Here is a 16,057-nt window from a genome sequence, read left to right as displayed (position 1 = left end):
ACGAACACAATTTACGGATTCCAGCACCGGAGGCTGCAGGTATGGCTGCAACTAAGTCTTAATAAATTCTGAAGAGTGACACCATAAAATGGCATTATGGAAGGCTGTATTTATTGTCTCCCCATGCTTCCATCTCCAAGTGACACGTTACACTTAATAACAGTTTTCTCCCCAGCTGCCAGTGTTGCAAACCCTGACAAGCTAATGGTCGGGCCAGCCCTCCCCAAACACACACATCTCACCCAGTACACAGCTTCCATGGCAGGAACAGGCAAAAAGGATTAAACCAGTGCTGCCCCGTTGCTGCCCAGCCTGTCCCCTCCATGCTGGCTCTGCAGGGCTCCCTGCCATGCAGCAGGACAGGAGTTTTGCCCCTGGAAGTGATGTAGAGGAGGAGCAGCTGCTGAAGGGTGGTACCTGCATGCCCAGTGTCCTGCTGGGACAGGAGCATCCCTGCCCTGCCCTGCTGGGAACACCAAGGCCCTGCCAGCAGAGCAGCCCCACCTGAAACTGCTGCCTGCTGTCACAGCAAGCTCTGGGCAAGGCACCACCACAGCCCTAGGGGGAACCATGGGGAACCAGGGATCCTCATGGAGAACCAGAGATCCTCAAGGAGAACCACGGAGAAGAAGAGATCCTTATGGAGGACCATGGGGAACCACAGATCCTCAAGGAGGACCATGGAGAACCATAGGGAACCAGAGGTCCTCATAGAGAACCATGGGCAACCAGAGATCCTCATGGACAGCCAGAGGTCCTCATGGAAGACCATGGAGAACCAGAGGACCCCTGGTTCCTCATGCCAGAAGGACAGGAAACCTCACCATTCAGCATTCCCAGCTCCACTTCCACTGCAGTGTGCACTTCCATGGTTCCATATTTAGCTTTTGGACCATGGATACAATTTTTCTGGAGCATAATCTCCACTGATCTTCTTGTTCTCCCTGCTGGTGTAGTGTTCAAAGCCTGCAAGAAAATCACTTTGAGCTTCAGGCAGAGCCTTGGGTGCGGAAGGAGACTTGACAAGTATAAAGATGCTGCTGTTCCATCCCTGCCTGCATTGCCTGCACTGCAGAAGGCACAAAAAAAATCATGTGAACTATCTTTAGTTCTCTTCAGAATACAAAAAGGTAACAAAAATGCTCAAACTCACATATATCAGTTTATCAAGTACAGCAAACAGTACAAACAGGAGTGCAGGTGTGTTTGGCCTGAGAACACTCGCAGCGGATGGAGATGAGTGTGAACATCTCCTCACCCAGTGTCCCCCCCTCTGGCCTCCGTGTCCCTCCCCTCTTGCCAGCTGACAGCGACCAGCTCTCCTCAGCAGCCTGGCTCTGCTCCTCCTCCAGGACAAGTCCTTTGCCCTTCAGAAAGCAAACCAAAGGTTTAGAGAGCATCTGGAGAGATCAGTGTGTGGAAGGATGATGAAACAGGAGTCAAGTGAAAGCCCCTTGTCTTCCCTTCCAGCAAAGGCTCTGCCCTCATGGACCCCCTTCCCTGCAGCCTCTGGCTCCTGGCTCCAGCCCTCTGGACCCACAGCTCCCCAGCAGCTCAGACATTTCCTGCTGCCTCTTTTCAGAGAAGCCCTTTCTGTGCTTGCTCCGCTCAGACTGCAGCTGATGTTAGTGGGGGAGCAGTCAGCACCACCACCAGGGCTTGCAGCTCTCTGTGAAGCCCCCGTGAGATTTTCTGTCTTAAAAAAGGCACTGCCAGAGAGTCCCTGATAGCTGAGCCTGGAAACACCTCTGGGATCAACCCCTGCTCAAGCAGTGTCCCCTCCAGCCCTAGGCCTGTGCTCAGGTGGGTCTGGGATGTCCCAGGACTCCAACACCTCTCTTGTGGAGCTGGCCTGCTCCAGTCACCCTGCAGTAACCAGATTTTTCTGGGTTTAAGCAGTGTTTTCTGTATGTTTTGCCGTGGAGGTGTCTTGGAATGACAGCACAGCCAGTGGGACAGCAGCCACTCCTCCAGCATTCCCTCAGACAGCCCATAAATACCTGCACTCCACCTGTAAAACCCATCACCATGTGCAACCCCCTTACAGCTCCAGCTAGTCCAGATACAGCCAGGGGTAACAATTTTTTGTGTATTATCTGGTGAAGAACAGACAGATAACTGTAATTAGTAGCACCCTGGTTAGGTGAAATGATAGTGTAAATAATGAAGATTAGGCGGGCTTTGTTTCAGATAAGGAAAGTAGCAGATTCTATCAAAATGTAAATGCAGCTTAAAATTCTGCCTCAGTGATCACTTAGAGGTGCTTTTAGAAACACCACCAGCCTGAGATGCAGAGGTTTCGCTTGGGCTGAATGACACATCCTAAAAATAAACCCTGGTCCGGGGCTAACATGTAAATTGTTGATTAGATCTATTTATTCACACCCCACAGTGATGGGGGAGACTTGCAGCTCCCTGTTCTTCCTCTGGCTTTGCAGGATCACTGGCACATTCCTGTTATTGCTGCTTGCAAGGACTCTGCAACCCCGGGAGCTCTCCAGCAGCAGAACAGCGGCAATTCCAAGTGACAGGCTGCACACATTAATTCTGTATTCACATAACATCCTGTTGCAAGTGAATGACCCAAGCAAAACTTCCTGCAGTCTGAAGGATCAGGCAGAAAAATCAGGAGAGAGGAGCCTGAGTCTTTTTAAATAGAAATGTTGTGCCTCATTAGAATTTCCAACACCACCACCCTTACTCCTTCCAAAATGTAAACACATAATAAAAAATTAAACATTAATCTGGAGTGGAAGAGTTCTTCCAATCAATGGGAATTAGTTCTACAAAACATCAGGACAGACACAAAGAGATTAGATATTCTTCCCTAGCTTTTGCTGGTACAGCAGGGCTGGAAAAACAGAGCCATATTTATTTTTTAACTAGGAAGATTCCTCAGGATGCCAAAGGAAGCAGCTTCAGTAAAGCAGAGCCATTTGTCTCAGTGTGCATTCAAGTAAGAACAAATGCAAAACCAGCTTCTAGACCTCAAGGAGCATCAAATAGCTTTTTAATTTATGTCCCAAATTCCCTGCAGATTCTGAAATGAACAGAGGGCAGGGTTCAGAGAAAATGCCTCGCTCAGTCAAGACAGCTGGATGGATATTCTGAGTTTTCCTCAGAGGAGAAGGTGCTTTTGCACCAGAATGGAGCAGGCACAGCACGTGGCTCTGGAAGGATCTGTGGAAAAAGCAGACCTGTTGCTTGTGTGACCCTATAAATAAATGTATGGAAAACTGAATAACTTGGGAAAGGAAAAGGAGCAAAATAAAGAAACCGGAGCCCCATCTGAGCAAGAGGACAATTTGCAGGCAAGAGCTGTGAAGAAGCAAGTGAAATATTCCTCACAGGAGCCATCTGACTGTGCTGACTGCCTGAAAACCCTCTGACCTTGTCCTTGCCCACCCAGAATCAGTTCTGTGGAAGTTTCAGTAAGTCGGGCCTTAACCCACAGGGGAAACTACAGGCAGGAAGGATCAGAGCAAGACCATGGAAAATGCTCCCTAATTATGGAAAAAGATAAAGCTGCAAAACTATAGTTAATGGATGTACATGATCCAGACTGAACGACAAGGACAAACCAGGGATTAGCCCCTAGAGCCAAGTTCTTTAGTAATAACTGCCACACACATCCCAGGGCCCAAATTCAGCATCTCCTGGAGCATATGGCCACAAGTATCCTAGGAAAACGGCTCAGAAATGGTCATCCTGGCCACTGGCTCAGGCACTTGTGCTCCAGCAAACCTTCAGTCAGGGCAGGGTCTGGGTACAGAGCCAGCAATGCCAAAGGGACAGATGTGGAAGGAGTTGGAAAGATGGTGCATCCCCTCAGGGCTGGGGCTGCCTCCTTCACCACCAGCAAATGACAGCAAACACAGGAGAATGGGCTGAAAACACGATGTCTGCAAGACATTTATAGATCAGGGTTTAATTTATGAAATTACAGAATAAAGTTGACAAATTTAGGAAAAAAAATCTCTGCAGAAATGCCTGACCCCCAGAGCTGCCAGCCTCTCCCAGAGTGTGGGTCAGTCACATCCTGCAGCAAACACTGCAGTGCCTGTCCCACACCAGATCACACATTTGAAGCCTGAGGGAGTTGCTGTGATTATGTTTGATCAAACCTTCAGAACTGGTTCAGTGACCCTGGGACCCAAGTCCCATGTTTTGAAAGCATATTCCCCCAGAAATTTCCCATTTCCCAAGGAAAATGTTGGAGCTGTGGGCCTGCTGTGGTTTGCTGGCTTTGGAAGGAGGAGGGATGCTAGTCAAACTGGAAATTCAAGATAACCAAGGCTGGAGGCACTGCCAACACATTTCAGAGGAGGGAAAACATTTTTCTTCCAAAGCACTGTTACAAGCTTGAAATAAATGTGCAGACTGTTAGATAAAGACAGAGATAAAAATAGGCCTGTTATTAAATATCTCTTCTTTAATGAGGTTCATCCTTCTAAACAGCCACTCAAAGGTTATTGGAGCTATTGCAGAAAATCCAGCCTACTTGCACATAAAAACCAGAGTAAGATATTCTTCATCACCCAGCACACATTTAAGCACCTCTCAGCAGCTCACAGGCTCACAGCATCCCCAGCTTGGCAGGGAGGAGATAAAAGCAAGGAATGAGAGATGTCTTCCCTGGGAAACAGTCTATCTTCTTTCAAAGCACTTTTCTCCCACCAAACAATGTACATTTAACCACGGGAATGGCTCCCGCTGCTGATGTCTGCTGCTATTACACCACCAGCAGCCTGAGCATCATTAAAGTGAAGTTTGAAATTATTCTGAAAGCTGCAGCTTAACCTCTTCCTGTTGCACTAAAACCACTGCTTGACTCTCAGCACCTTATTCCCTGGTTTGTGGCCACTCCTGACCACCTGGAATACCCTGCAGGGCCCAAACCCCACAGACAACTAGCAGGAGTCATGGCTTGGCTCATGAAAATGCAGCACTGCACCCTTGTTTTGGCTGTGCCCACGGCCTAGTTCATGGCTGCATGTTAGAGAAGCTCAGATTTTATTCTGGCTGCTCAGAAGCACAGTTAGTTTTTGGCAGAAGGAGCATCACTGCAAAAGTCTTTTGTAACCAGTTTGAAACCAGTAACATCATGGCCAGTGAGGGACAGGACTGACCTGACACACCAAAATCCCACCCCAAACCCACTCTGCTCCTAAACCTGAGCAAGCATTGCAGGGCTCTTTCTCACCACATCTGTCCTGCCAGGACACTGCCACTTCTGGAAATGACAGAAGAGAAGTTTTACCTGCATTTGGGGAGCAAAAGATGGCTCCCAATTCATGGAATTGGGGGTCCCAATTCTGTACAGAAATGCTGAAACCAAGCTGCAGGACAGGACACACTCATTCTGTCTCCCTGACCAGAGCTGTCATCCTTCAAACACATCCTCCTGCTGGAGGAGGGGGCTGGAAACCCCTGTCTGATCACTGTCCCGGCATCTCCTGAGCCCCAATCCTGTCCTTTCACCAACAGCTGGAGGGAAACACCACTGTCCCTCTTACCCAGACCAGGACCAGGGCACGGAGGGTGTGCTTGGTGAGCCCCATCTGTCTGTGTCACCATCCCCTGTGTACCCACGGCAGCCCCAGGGCTATGCCTGTGCCCGTGCCTGTGTCACTGTCCCCTGGCTGCCAGCAGCACCCCCAGGGCTGTGCCGGTGTCCGTGTCATCGTCCCCCGGGTGCCCGCGGCAGCCCCAGGGCTGTGCCTGTGTCTGTGTCACTGTCCCCCGGTTGCCGGGGCTGCACTTCCTTCCCGGGGATGGAGCTCTGCGCCGTCCTGACCCCCCAAACCTTCGGGGCTGCTGTGGGAGTCTCACCTGGACGCAGACGCTCAGCAGGGCCCCTCTGCGCCCACCCCTGCACTCACCCCTGTGCCCATCCCTCACCACGGTGTCCCCAAGCCCTGCAGGTCCCACGGTGCCCAGGGGGCGGGATGGGGACCTGCCCCTCCTGGGGGGATTCTGTCCCCTCCCTTCCCCTGTCCCCTCCCGTCCCCTGTCACCTCCAGTCAGGGCTGCTCAGGGGGTCCCGGCTCTGGCCCCGGGAGCCGGGCAGGGGCCACCTCCCTGCGGAAGGAGTACTGAGCATCCGCCCTCAGCTGGCGGTGGTCATGGAGGAGAGCCACGGAGGAACGAGCCTCCCGCAGCCGGGGAACTCCCCCTCCTGAGGCGGGCCGGGGGGCAGCCCCACGTTCCCCCAAGCCCTGCTCAGGCCAGGCTGCTCTGGGCACTGCCCCACGGCCTCAGCCCCTGGCAAGGGCACAACAGCAGCTCAGCTGCAGCTCCCAGAGGACTCAGCCCCACCATGGGGCCATTGTGGTACTCTGCACAGTCCCATGGTCTCAGAGCATTGGGGAGTAGGACAGTCGGGACAGATGGAGACGAAAGATTTCTGGAGCCAGGTCGTGGAACTTGCGGTTTATTGCAGAGGGTCTGGGTGCCGGGGCCACACTTGCAGCTGCCAGCCACAGCTCAGAGCAGGCCTGAGAGAAGAGAGGGGTAGCGAGAATGACAGGGTAAGAGAGTAAAAGGGTGAGAAATCAAAAGCATAAGAGAGTGAGGTTCCCATTACAATACAATAAATCTTCTTCTGTGTTGAATGTTCTATTTCTCACTAACCCATCTAGTACAATATGCAAATCCTATACCACTTATATACAGGCTATAAGAATCATTACATTACCATACTGTGTTACATTTTAAACCTTAAAATCTCCTCTTTGGGCCCCTTCTGCCAAGCTAGTAGGGTGTCCTCTGACCCTTGGACCTGACTGCAAGCAGAGGGTATTGTTTCATCAAAAGGGGATTACCTTCAGTCTGGCCATAGTATTGCTTCCAGGTTTTTAGTAACTAAGGTATCTCAAAGCCGGCTTTCATGACAATCTCTCTTATAGATTCTATATTCGCAAAATCTTTTGCCAGACAATCATATTTATAAGTCATTCCTGTTTCATCTTCCCCAACACCATGGAACCAAGAAAACCATTTTGACACTGCAAGGCCTCATGGAAGCAAGGGGCCGTTGTGCCAAAGGGGACCCAGAGAGACCACTGTGATATCACTGGACTTGCAGAAACAAAGATCTGTTGTGATACTACAGGGCCACATCGAACCAAGGGGCAATTGTGATGCTGCAGGGCCCCAAGGATCCAAGAACATGGGAAAGTTCTGGTTGGCTTGGCTTGTTGAGGGTTGCTTCTCATCTGCCCCTAAAACCCTGGACTTCTGTGCTTTCCTTCCTGTGGGAAAGAACTCTCCCACTCCTCCAGGTGTTCATGGCTGAAATTGGGATTCTATGTCCAAATTCAGTTATATCGAAGGATGATTCCTGTATGAAGCCTGCCAGAAGAGACAGCTCTGGATGGTTTTGGCATCTTGGGGGCCTCCCCTCATCTGCCTTCAAAACACTAGGGGGCCAAGCTTTTTGTTCCATGGAAAAATCATCTTTCAAGTGCAGGTGTCCATAGCAAAAATTGGGAATCCGCCTCCAAAATTTTTTATATCGAAGGACAGCTTCCAGACAAAAGCTGCCAGGACTGTCTAGGTTCCCTTGGCTTCCTGAGGGCCAGTTCTCATCTGCCTGTGAAACACTGGGGCTCTGTACTTTCCTTCCTGTGGAAAAGAACTGTCCTTCTCATCCAGGTGCCCATGGACAAAACTGGGATTTGGCTTTCCAAACTCCATCTACCCAAGCACTGCTCCCTGACAAAAGTTGCCAAGACACACAGGTGTGGCTGGCCTTGGCCTCCTTGGGGCTGCCTCTAATTAGCCTTTGAAACACTGGGGCTCTGCCCTTTCCTTCCTGCGGAGAAGAACTGTCATTCTGGTCCAGGCACTCATGGCTGAAATGGAATTCCACCTCCAAAACTCCAAGGGTTGCTTTCAGACAAAAGCTGCAAGGACAGACAGGTCTGGCTTGCCTTGGCCTCTGGTGACTGCCTCTGATCTGCCTTCAAAACCCTGGGGCTCTGTGGTTTCCTTCCTGAAGAAAAGAACGATCCTTCTTGTCCAGGCACCCATGGCCTCAAGCACATGAGCACTGTATAGGGACAGAGGAGCTCTGTGCTCAGTGGGGTGGGGAGTGAGGGGAGCAGAGGAGGGCCCTGGGAGGGATTGAAGGGTGGTTTCAGTGATAGTGGATCCTTTTGACATGGTAGAGAACAACCACAGAAAGAAAAAAATCAAAGCTAAAGGCACATGTGGAAGGCTCAGTTTAGGAACAAAGAGAACAGACGTTCTCTCCCAGGGCAGAGCTGTGGTGCAACACATCTCCCAGAAGGAGCCTGGAGCAGCCCAAGGCTTTGTGTGGGCAGGCAGAGGCAGGCAGGAGGCAGAGCTGTCAGCAAAGGAAGGGCCCAAGCCAGGTGGGGCAGCCGGGGGATGCCGACAGCCCGCAGGGACAGAGGCGCAGGGCAGGGACACCGTGGCACAGCCTGGGCTGCACAGGGCACAGGGACGGGCAGCAGCTGCAAGACAGCCCTGCCAGAGCCAACTTGGGCAGCACTTTGGCCATGGCTGCTGGGCCTGGGCCTGAGGCAGGAGCAGGAGACAAGTGACCCTTGCAGGCCTGGGGCCTCATTGCCTCCTTGTCCCTGCTCAGCAGCCTGGCAGGGGCTGCCCCATGCTCCTGCCCTTGGCATTGCCCATCCCCACATGCCAGTGCCCATCCTGGGAAGAGCCCTGAGCAAGGAGGAAGGGACAGGATCTGCCTGGCCAGGGGCTGGGGCTCAGGCCTTGGCCCTTTGCATTACTGGAACACATCCAGCTTTGCTCAGCGCCAGAGATACCTTTGCCTTGTTTGTCCCCAGCTGTCATCACTGCCGCCAGTGTTCTGCTCTAACTGGAAACTGGGGACACTTTCTCAGTGGAACCCATTAAAACTTAAAGAAACTTTGGAGTTTCAATTTAAAGTTTGAGTTCTTGAGAAGTTTTCTGAACACTCTGAGGGACTGAGTCTGATGTAAACAACACCATAGTCCCAAGAGGCTCATTAAAGTCCTTGTGCTGTATCTGTGCTGCTGAGATTTAAAGGAACAGCTCTTCCCAGGACCAGCTCCTCTCCCAGCCCAGCAGGGCTGAGGGCTCTGCCTGCAGGCACTGAGGGGACAGGAGCCAGGCAGAGACAGGCTGAAGGCAATCAGGATTGGGAAGACATTGAGCTGAGACTACACTTGGGGAAAGATCTTCACAGCCCTGTGATTGGTGAGTGTGTGGGTGCAGGACAATGTCCCCTGCCCTTCTGGAGGGATCTCCTGAAGCCAGCACACCCCACAGCCTGGGGGATGTGTCAGGAGTACTCTCCCAGTTTCTCTGTGGCACGGGAGAAGAAGAAGGAGAAGGATGTGCTGCAGAGCGGGGCTGCCCTGGGCACCGTCAGAGGGACAGGGCAGGACGGCTCCTGCTGCCAGGGACGGCTGCAGGGGCTGAAGCTGGGGCTGCAGCCAGGGCTGCCCAGGGCTGTCCTGCAGAGCAGCTCCTGCAGCCCTCAGGGCTCTTGGCCAGCCCAGGCATGTGCCACCTGCCAGGGGCAGCTCTCAGCCTGCCTGGCAGCTCCCCATGGACGCTGCGGGGGAGAAGTTGGAGGTGGAAGGAGCCACCCCCATCAGGGCAGATTCCTCCTGCTGTGGAGATGGTGCTGCATGGCCAGGGCTGCTCTCAGCTTTGTCCTAAAGGGAAGGGAAAGGGGCTGTCAGCTTTGGCTGTGTCACTGTGACTCCTGCACTGTCAGCCTGGGCATCAGCAGATGGGCCTCAGATCTCCCTCAGAAAGTGCCTCCTCAGCCTCCTCTCCCTACAGCCAGCAGCAGCAGCACCTTGGCTTGCAGCATCTCTGTTTGTCTGGCCTGCCCTTAAGGCCTTGCTGCCAGGGAGCTGCCCCTGGGCAGTGCCCTGTGCTGGGAGGGGTCTGCAGGGCAGAGCTGAGCCCCCAGGGCTGGGCTGGGCTCTGGCAGCACTGGCAGGGACAACGCTGGGATAGAGAGAACCAGCTCCCAGTAGGCACAACTCAAGGGAGCAGAGAGCCAGACCAACCCTTGGTGTCCCATCCTGTTAAGCTGCATAGGGAAAGAGAGAAGGGTTTGGATAAAATTATTTTTAAACTGGAGAATTCCAAAAGTCCACTGTATTTTTCAAGAAAGATTTAAGTGTGATCATGCTGAAATAGAGAGAAAGTAAATGAACAAAGGGCACCTGTGTGGGACCAGCAGGTCTGACTTCACTGGGGCACAGGGAGCCTGTTTTCCCTCTGAGCTCCCCAGTGTTCAGCCTAAGAGCAATGCTGAAGATAAAGCAGTAACTCAGAAGGAGCAGAAATCCAAAATCAAAAGTAAAGAAATTAAGCAAATTTCCTTCAAAACAAGATAAATATTTTGAGGAGATTTCCTAATAAAAGAGCATAGGATGGACTCAAGGAAACCTATCCAAGCTTGTCAATGTCTTCTTTCAACAGTTCACTATGCCCAGAGGGAAGGAATGTCCAACAGCAGCTCCATCAGCCATTTCCTCCTGCTGGCATTGGCAGACACGCGGCAACTGCAGCTCCTGCACTTCTGCCTCTTGCTGGCCATCTCCCTGGCTGCCCTCCTGGGCAACGGCCTCATCATCAGCGCCACAGCCTGCGGCCACCACCTGCACACACCCATGTTCTTCTTCCTGCTCAACCTGGCCCTCACTGACCTGGGCTGCATCTGCACCACTGTCCCCAAAGCCATGCACAATTCCCTCTGGGACACCAGGGACATCTCCTACACAGGATGTGCTGCACAGCTCTTTTTCTTTGTGATCTTCATCTCAGCAGAGCTTTCTCTCCTGACCATCATGTGCTACGACCGCTACGTGTCCATCTGCAAACCCCTGCACTACGGGACCCTCCTGGGCAGCAGAGCTTGTGCCCACATGGTAGCAGCTGCCTGGGCCACTGGCTTTGTCTATTCTCTGCTGCACACAGCCAATACATTTTCCTTGCCCCTGTGCCATGGCAATGCCCTTGGCCAGTTCTTCTGTGAAATCCCACAGATCCTCAAGCTCTCCTGCTCCAAATCACACCTCAGGGAACTTGGACTTCTTGCTGTTAGTGTTTGTTTAGCATTTGGTTGCTTTGTATTCATTGTTTTCTCCTATGTGCAGATCTTCAGGGCTGTGCTGAGGATCCCCTCTGAGCAGGGCCGGCACAAAGCCTTTTCCACCTGCCTCCCTCACCTGGCCGTGGTGTCATTGTTCCTCAGCACTGGATCATTTGCTAACCTGAGACCTCCCTCCATGTCCTCCCCATCCCTGGATCTGACCCTGTCAGTTCTGTACTCAGTGGTGCCTCCAGCCCTGAACCCCCTAATCTACAGCCTGAGGAACCAGGAGCTCAAGGCTGCAGTGTGGACACTGATGACTGGATGCTTTCAGGAACATTAAACTGCTGATTAATTTCTGGAAAAAACTTTTAATAAAAGTCATCTTTAAAAGTTCCTTTGGGTTTGTTTACATTTGGTTTTTTAAATTTTTTTATACTGACCACAAAAAATTTCATTTCTTCTGACATTTCTCATTTTGTTTCTCTCCACCTTCCCTGTGCCCACACACTGTGTCAATGAGGGGCTGTACTCTCAGTGGCTTTAAATGAACTAAAGGATGTCCCAGCAGAGTTTTCTGCAGAGATTCCCTTGTGTTCCCTTCTCTGGAGCTGCAGCAGCAATGTCTGTGTGCAGAGCTGGGGCAGATCAGTGCTGGCCCAGCAGCTGTGCCCAGCAGCAGCAGCACTTGGTGTTGCCAGTGCTGCTGCCATGGCCCTGCCTTGCTGCCTTGGCGCCCCTGGTGTTGCTGTAGGGCCTGAGTGCTCTCGGGGCCGGGCACAGCCCTGGGGTGGCAGTGCCGGGGCTGCAGTAGGGACAGGCCATGAGCACTGCTGGGGCAGCGCTGACACCTCAGCCAGGCCCTGGGGACTCCAGGCTCCTTGCCCAGGTGTCGCAGACATTTCTTCATAGAAATCCTTTCTTTGGGATTTCTCCTTCTTCTGGGAAGCAAAGGGCCCCAGAAGAAGAATGTAAACAATTGTTATCAGCTGTTGTGAAATGTAGCAGGTGTCCCTGTGATTGGCTCATCTTCCTTGTGTACCATTAAAGGCCAATCACAGGAGCAGCTCAGGGACAGATTCCCTGGGCAAAGAACTTTGTTATTCATTCTTGCTATTCTATTCTTGGCATAGCTGCTCTCTGCAACCTCTCGTCTTATTCTTTTTAGTATAGTTATAATGTATGATATATCTTATATCAATAAATCAGCCTTCTGATCAAGAAACAAGATTCTCGTCCTTCTCTCACCACAGTGACCGTCTAAGGTCGCTGTAATACCCAGGCTCTCTCAAGAACTCGCCCATGCCAATGCTCAGCACAGAAAAGCCCTGTGTGCAGCCTCAGGCTGATCGTGGGCAGGCTGGAGGCAAACAGCATGGCTGGGGCTCTGCAAGGGCCCTGGGGCAGATAGGAAGGAGCAGCAGAGCAGGGGCTGATCCATCCCCAGTGCACTGGACAGCCCAGGGCAGCGTCCCAGAGCGTCCTCATGGAGCTGCCAACAACATCCCTTCTCTGCAGCCCCGGCCTTTCCCCCAGCTCACACAGGGGCCCCATCCTTGCAGGCACAGACACGGCAGCACTGGCTCAGCAGCCCCTGTTTGTATTGCACAGAGCAGGCGGGAGCACTCCCATGCTGTTACTGTGGGGACATGAAGCTGAGGCAGCACAAATGCCATCAGCCCCTGGGACCAGCAAGGGCTGGGAGACACCAGGGAAACCACTCAGCTTTGTCCTGACCTCTGCAGTCAGCCAGAAATTTTGTTCCCATCAGCTGGGAGTTTCCTGTGCCACTGCAGACGCTGTTGCTCAGAGCCAGGGCTGCCTGGCAGCCACCCCCAATATGCCCTGAGCATTTCCTTTGTGTCACCTTTGCTTTCTTTACTTCTCCTGATATAAATTTCTTCCTATTGCCCAGCCCTGTTCCCTGCCCTGCCAACAGCCCATCCCTGTCTGCCCTTTCCTCTCCAGCCCCACTCCCCACTACAGTTCCTGACTTGGCCCCATGGGAACGTCCCTTGGGCAGCAGGATCATCCTACAAGTGCTGCAGGAATTGTCTGCAGCTCCTGCAGTGCCTGGTGCTGCTCCCTTGCCAGAGGCACCCCAGGCCAGGGGGGCACATCTGGGCTGCTGTGTCTGCCTCTGGGGCTCCCTCTTCTGGGCAGTGAGGAGGAGCTGCAGAGACTCTGCAGGACTGACAGGATGGACTTTGGGGCGGGCAGGAGAAGCTGAGGGACCTGGGCTGCTGGAGCTTCTCAAGAGGAGGCCCAGAGCTCATCCTGTGACTGCTCAAAGGGTGGTTTCAGAGAATCCCAGAATCAGCAAGGTTGGAAAAGGTCTTGGAGATCATCAAGTCCAACCTGTGGCCTGACACTGCCTTGTCTCCCCTGAGCCTTCTTTTCTCCAGGATAAACAACCCCAGCTCTCTCAACCACTCCTAATAGGACTTGTGCTCCAGACCCCTCCCCAGCCTTGTTGCCCTTCTCTGGACACACTCCAGCCCCTCCATGACCTGCCTAAATAGGAGGGCCCAGAACTGGGTACATCACTCGAGGTGCTGCCCAAGCAGTGCTGAGCACAGGGGAAGAATCCCTGCTCTGCTCCTGCTGGCCACACCATTCCTGATCCAGGCCAGGAGCCATTGGCCTTCTTGCCCACCTGGGCACACTGCTGGCTCATGTCCAGCCTGATGTCCATCAGTCCCTGCAGGTCCCTTTCTGCCTGGCTGCTGTCCAGCCACTCTGTCCCCAGCCTGTAGAGCTGCAGGGGTTGTTGTGGCCAAACTGCAGGACCCGGCACTTGGACTTGTTAAACCTCACCTTGTTGGATTTGGACCCTGGATCCAGCCTGCCCAGGTCCTTCTGCTGAGCCCTCCTACCTCCAGCAGATCCACACTCACACCCAGCTTGGTGTTATCTGCAAATATGTTGATTTTGTATTCTTTTTCACACATGTGATAATCATTTCCCCAAAATCATTAACATATTTCCCCTCCCCTTAACCCATATATTCTTCCATCCTGGGGGTCTCTGCCGGTCCCTGGTATTCGTGGACCCCAATTTTCCCGTGTGCCTTGCTGAGCTGGCAGGGCACTGAGGCTGCTGAACTTCCAGTTCCCCTTCTCACACAATGGGCACTGTGTGGTTTCCATAGACCTGAGGTTCTGGAGTACAAGCTCCAGTTGGCAGCTCAGTTGATGGAGACAATTTATCATCTGCTAACATGAGGTCACAGAGTGAGCTATGACATCACAGAGTGGATTATGTGAGGTCATTGAGGAGCTATGGCATTATAGACAGCCTCTGTGATATCACAGATCTAGCTGTGACATCACAGAGCAGTGGTCTGTGACATCCCAGCAGGGCTGTGTCAGGTCACTGGGTTGGTCACTCTGCCCCAGCTCCCCCTCACAGTTTCTCCCAACAAGTCCAATGCTGTTCATACCCAGCAGGGTCCCTGTCCCCCGGGATCTCCCCGGCCCACTTGGAGCCACAGCCTCCACCAAAGGATGTTCCGCCTGATCCACCCCAGAGCCTGACATGGGGACAAGGGGCCAGGGCTGTGTGACCAGGACATTAAGGACGGGGATTATCCAGGTCACTGGGGCCTGGATTGGGTTCCCCAGGGCAGGAAAGATGTCTGGCAGCTGGAGCAGGGTCTGGGAAGGGCCTCCAAGGTGGGGCTGGAGCCTTTGGGCTGTGAGCAGAGCCTGAGGGAGCTGGGCTGGTCCAGCCTGGAGCAAGGAAGGCTGAGGGGCTCCTCATCCCAGCCTGGCAGTGCCAGCTAGGAGGGGATGGACAACACAGAGCCAGGCTCTTCACAGGGGGCTGGGGGGAGACAAAAGCTGATGGGTGGAAGGGGAAAGAGGGGAGATCCGCCAGGACAGGAGGAGATGAAATGAGTCAGGCTGGTTTCAGCAATTCCTCAAGACCAAAAGGACCTGACCTCCCTTCTCCATCCACCACTGAAAGCTTTGCAAATCAGGAACCGTTGGAGCTGTTTTGCCCCCACTCCAGGGTGAGCATCCTGGTACAAGAACTTAATTGTGTTTATATCTATCACAGAATCACGTTTTTCTGAAATTCAATTTAGTACGGAAATCACTTGTGGATGGCCGACTCACCAGATACTTCTGGGATGTTGCACATAGTTCAGGCAAGAGCATGATTGTTATTAAATTGTGTCCTTTTCAGCCATGGTCTGTTAGCCACGAAGAGAAACTTTCTGTGTCTCTGAGTCTCATCTCACCAGTTCCTGACCCCCAAAGGACACAAACCTGATGAGTTGTGTTTCCCACTCCAGTGGTGGCACTTGGACCTCCCTCTATAAGCAGAGCTCCCTTGTCCCAGAAAGTCCCTGACAATGCAGGGATGAAGGAAAAAGGACAGGTTGTGGGGATCAGGGGGGGGCAGGGCACAGCCAGGGATTTGGGGTGGTTGTGAGCCCAGGGCAGGACCCGGCCCTTGGCCTTGGTGAACCTCATTCAGCTGTCCTGGGCCCATGGATGGTTCCAGCCTATCCAGATCCCTCTGCAGAGCTTCCTGCCGCCCAGCACAGCCACACTCCCACACAGCTTGGGCTCACCTGGGAACTGACTGAGGGTGCCCCGAGGGCCTCATCCAGATAAGCAATAGAGAGATTTCACTGACTGGGCCCCAATCCTGAGCCCTGGGGACATTCCTGGATGTGACTCCATTCCTCAGCTACTCTGAGTGCCAGGGTTGGATGAAGGAAATGGTGGTGTGATAAATGAATATGATTCATGCCAACAATTGTAACTATATTGATATTTTAGAAAAAGTAATGTAGGAAAATGATATGTAATTAATGTCACAAAACAAATGTTCATGAAAAAATAGGATATAGGATGTAGTTTGAGATAAGTAAAGTCCCAAAACAGAATAGGCCCTGGAATTATTAGAGAATCGGCTTGAAATGGATAAAATTGGGATGATTCCAGGTATCTATGAAATAATAAGGCTTTT

The 16,057-nt window shown here is 52.5% G+C and overlaps 1 protein-coding gene across 1 annotated transcript; it reads left to right on the top strand.

Moving 5' to 3' along the window:
• The first annotated feature begins 10,484 nt into the window (after window positions 1-10,484).
• LOC141731600 (olfactory receptor 14J1-like) lies at window positions 10,485-11,417 on the top strand. Its single transcript, XM_074557987.1, has one exon. It carries the CDS (start codon window positions 10,485-10,487, stop codon window positions 11,415-11,417), a length of 933 nt encoding a protein of 310 aa, XP_074414088.1.
• Window positions 11,418-16,057: the final 4,640 nt, after the last annotated feature.

Source organism: Zonotrichia albicollis, chromosome 24 (genome assembly GCF_047830755.1).
Source record: "Zonotrichia albicollis isolate bZonAlb1 chromosome 24, bZonAlb1.hap1, whole genome shotgun sequence".
Classification (NCBI taxonomy): domain Eukaryota; kingdom Metazoa; phylum Chordata; class Aves; order Passeriformes; family Passerellidae; genus Zonotrichia; species Zonotrichia albicollis.
Note: the sequence above shows the minus strand (reverse complement) of the source record. Positions and strands in the feature narration are given on the sequence as shown.

What these genes read in the sequence shown, in the direction of transcription:
- LOC141731600 (XM_074557987.1), top strand. Translation starts at nt 10,485, where the DNA reads ATGTCCAACAGCAGCTCCATCAGCCATTTCCTCCTGCTGGCATTGGCA.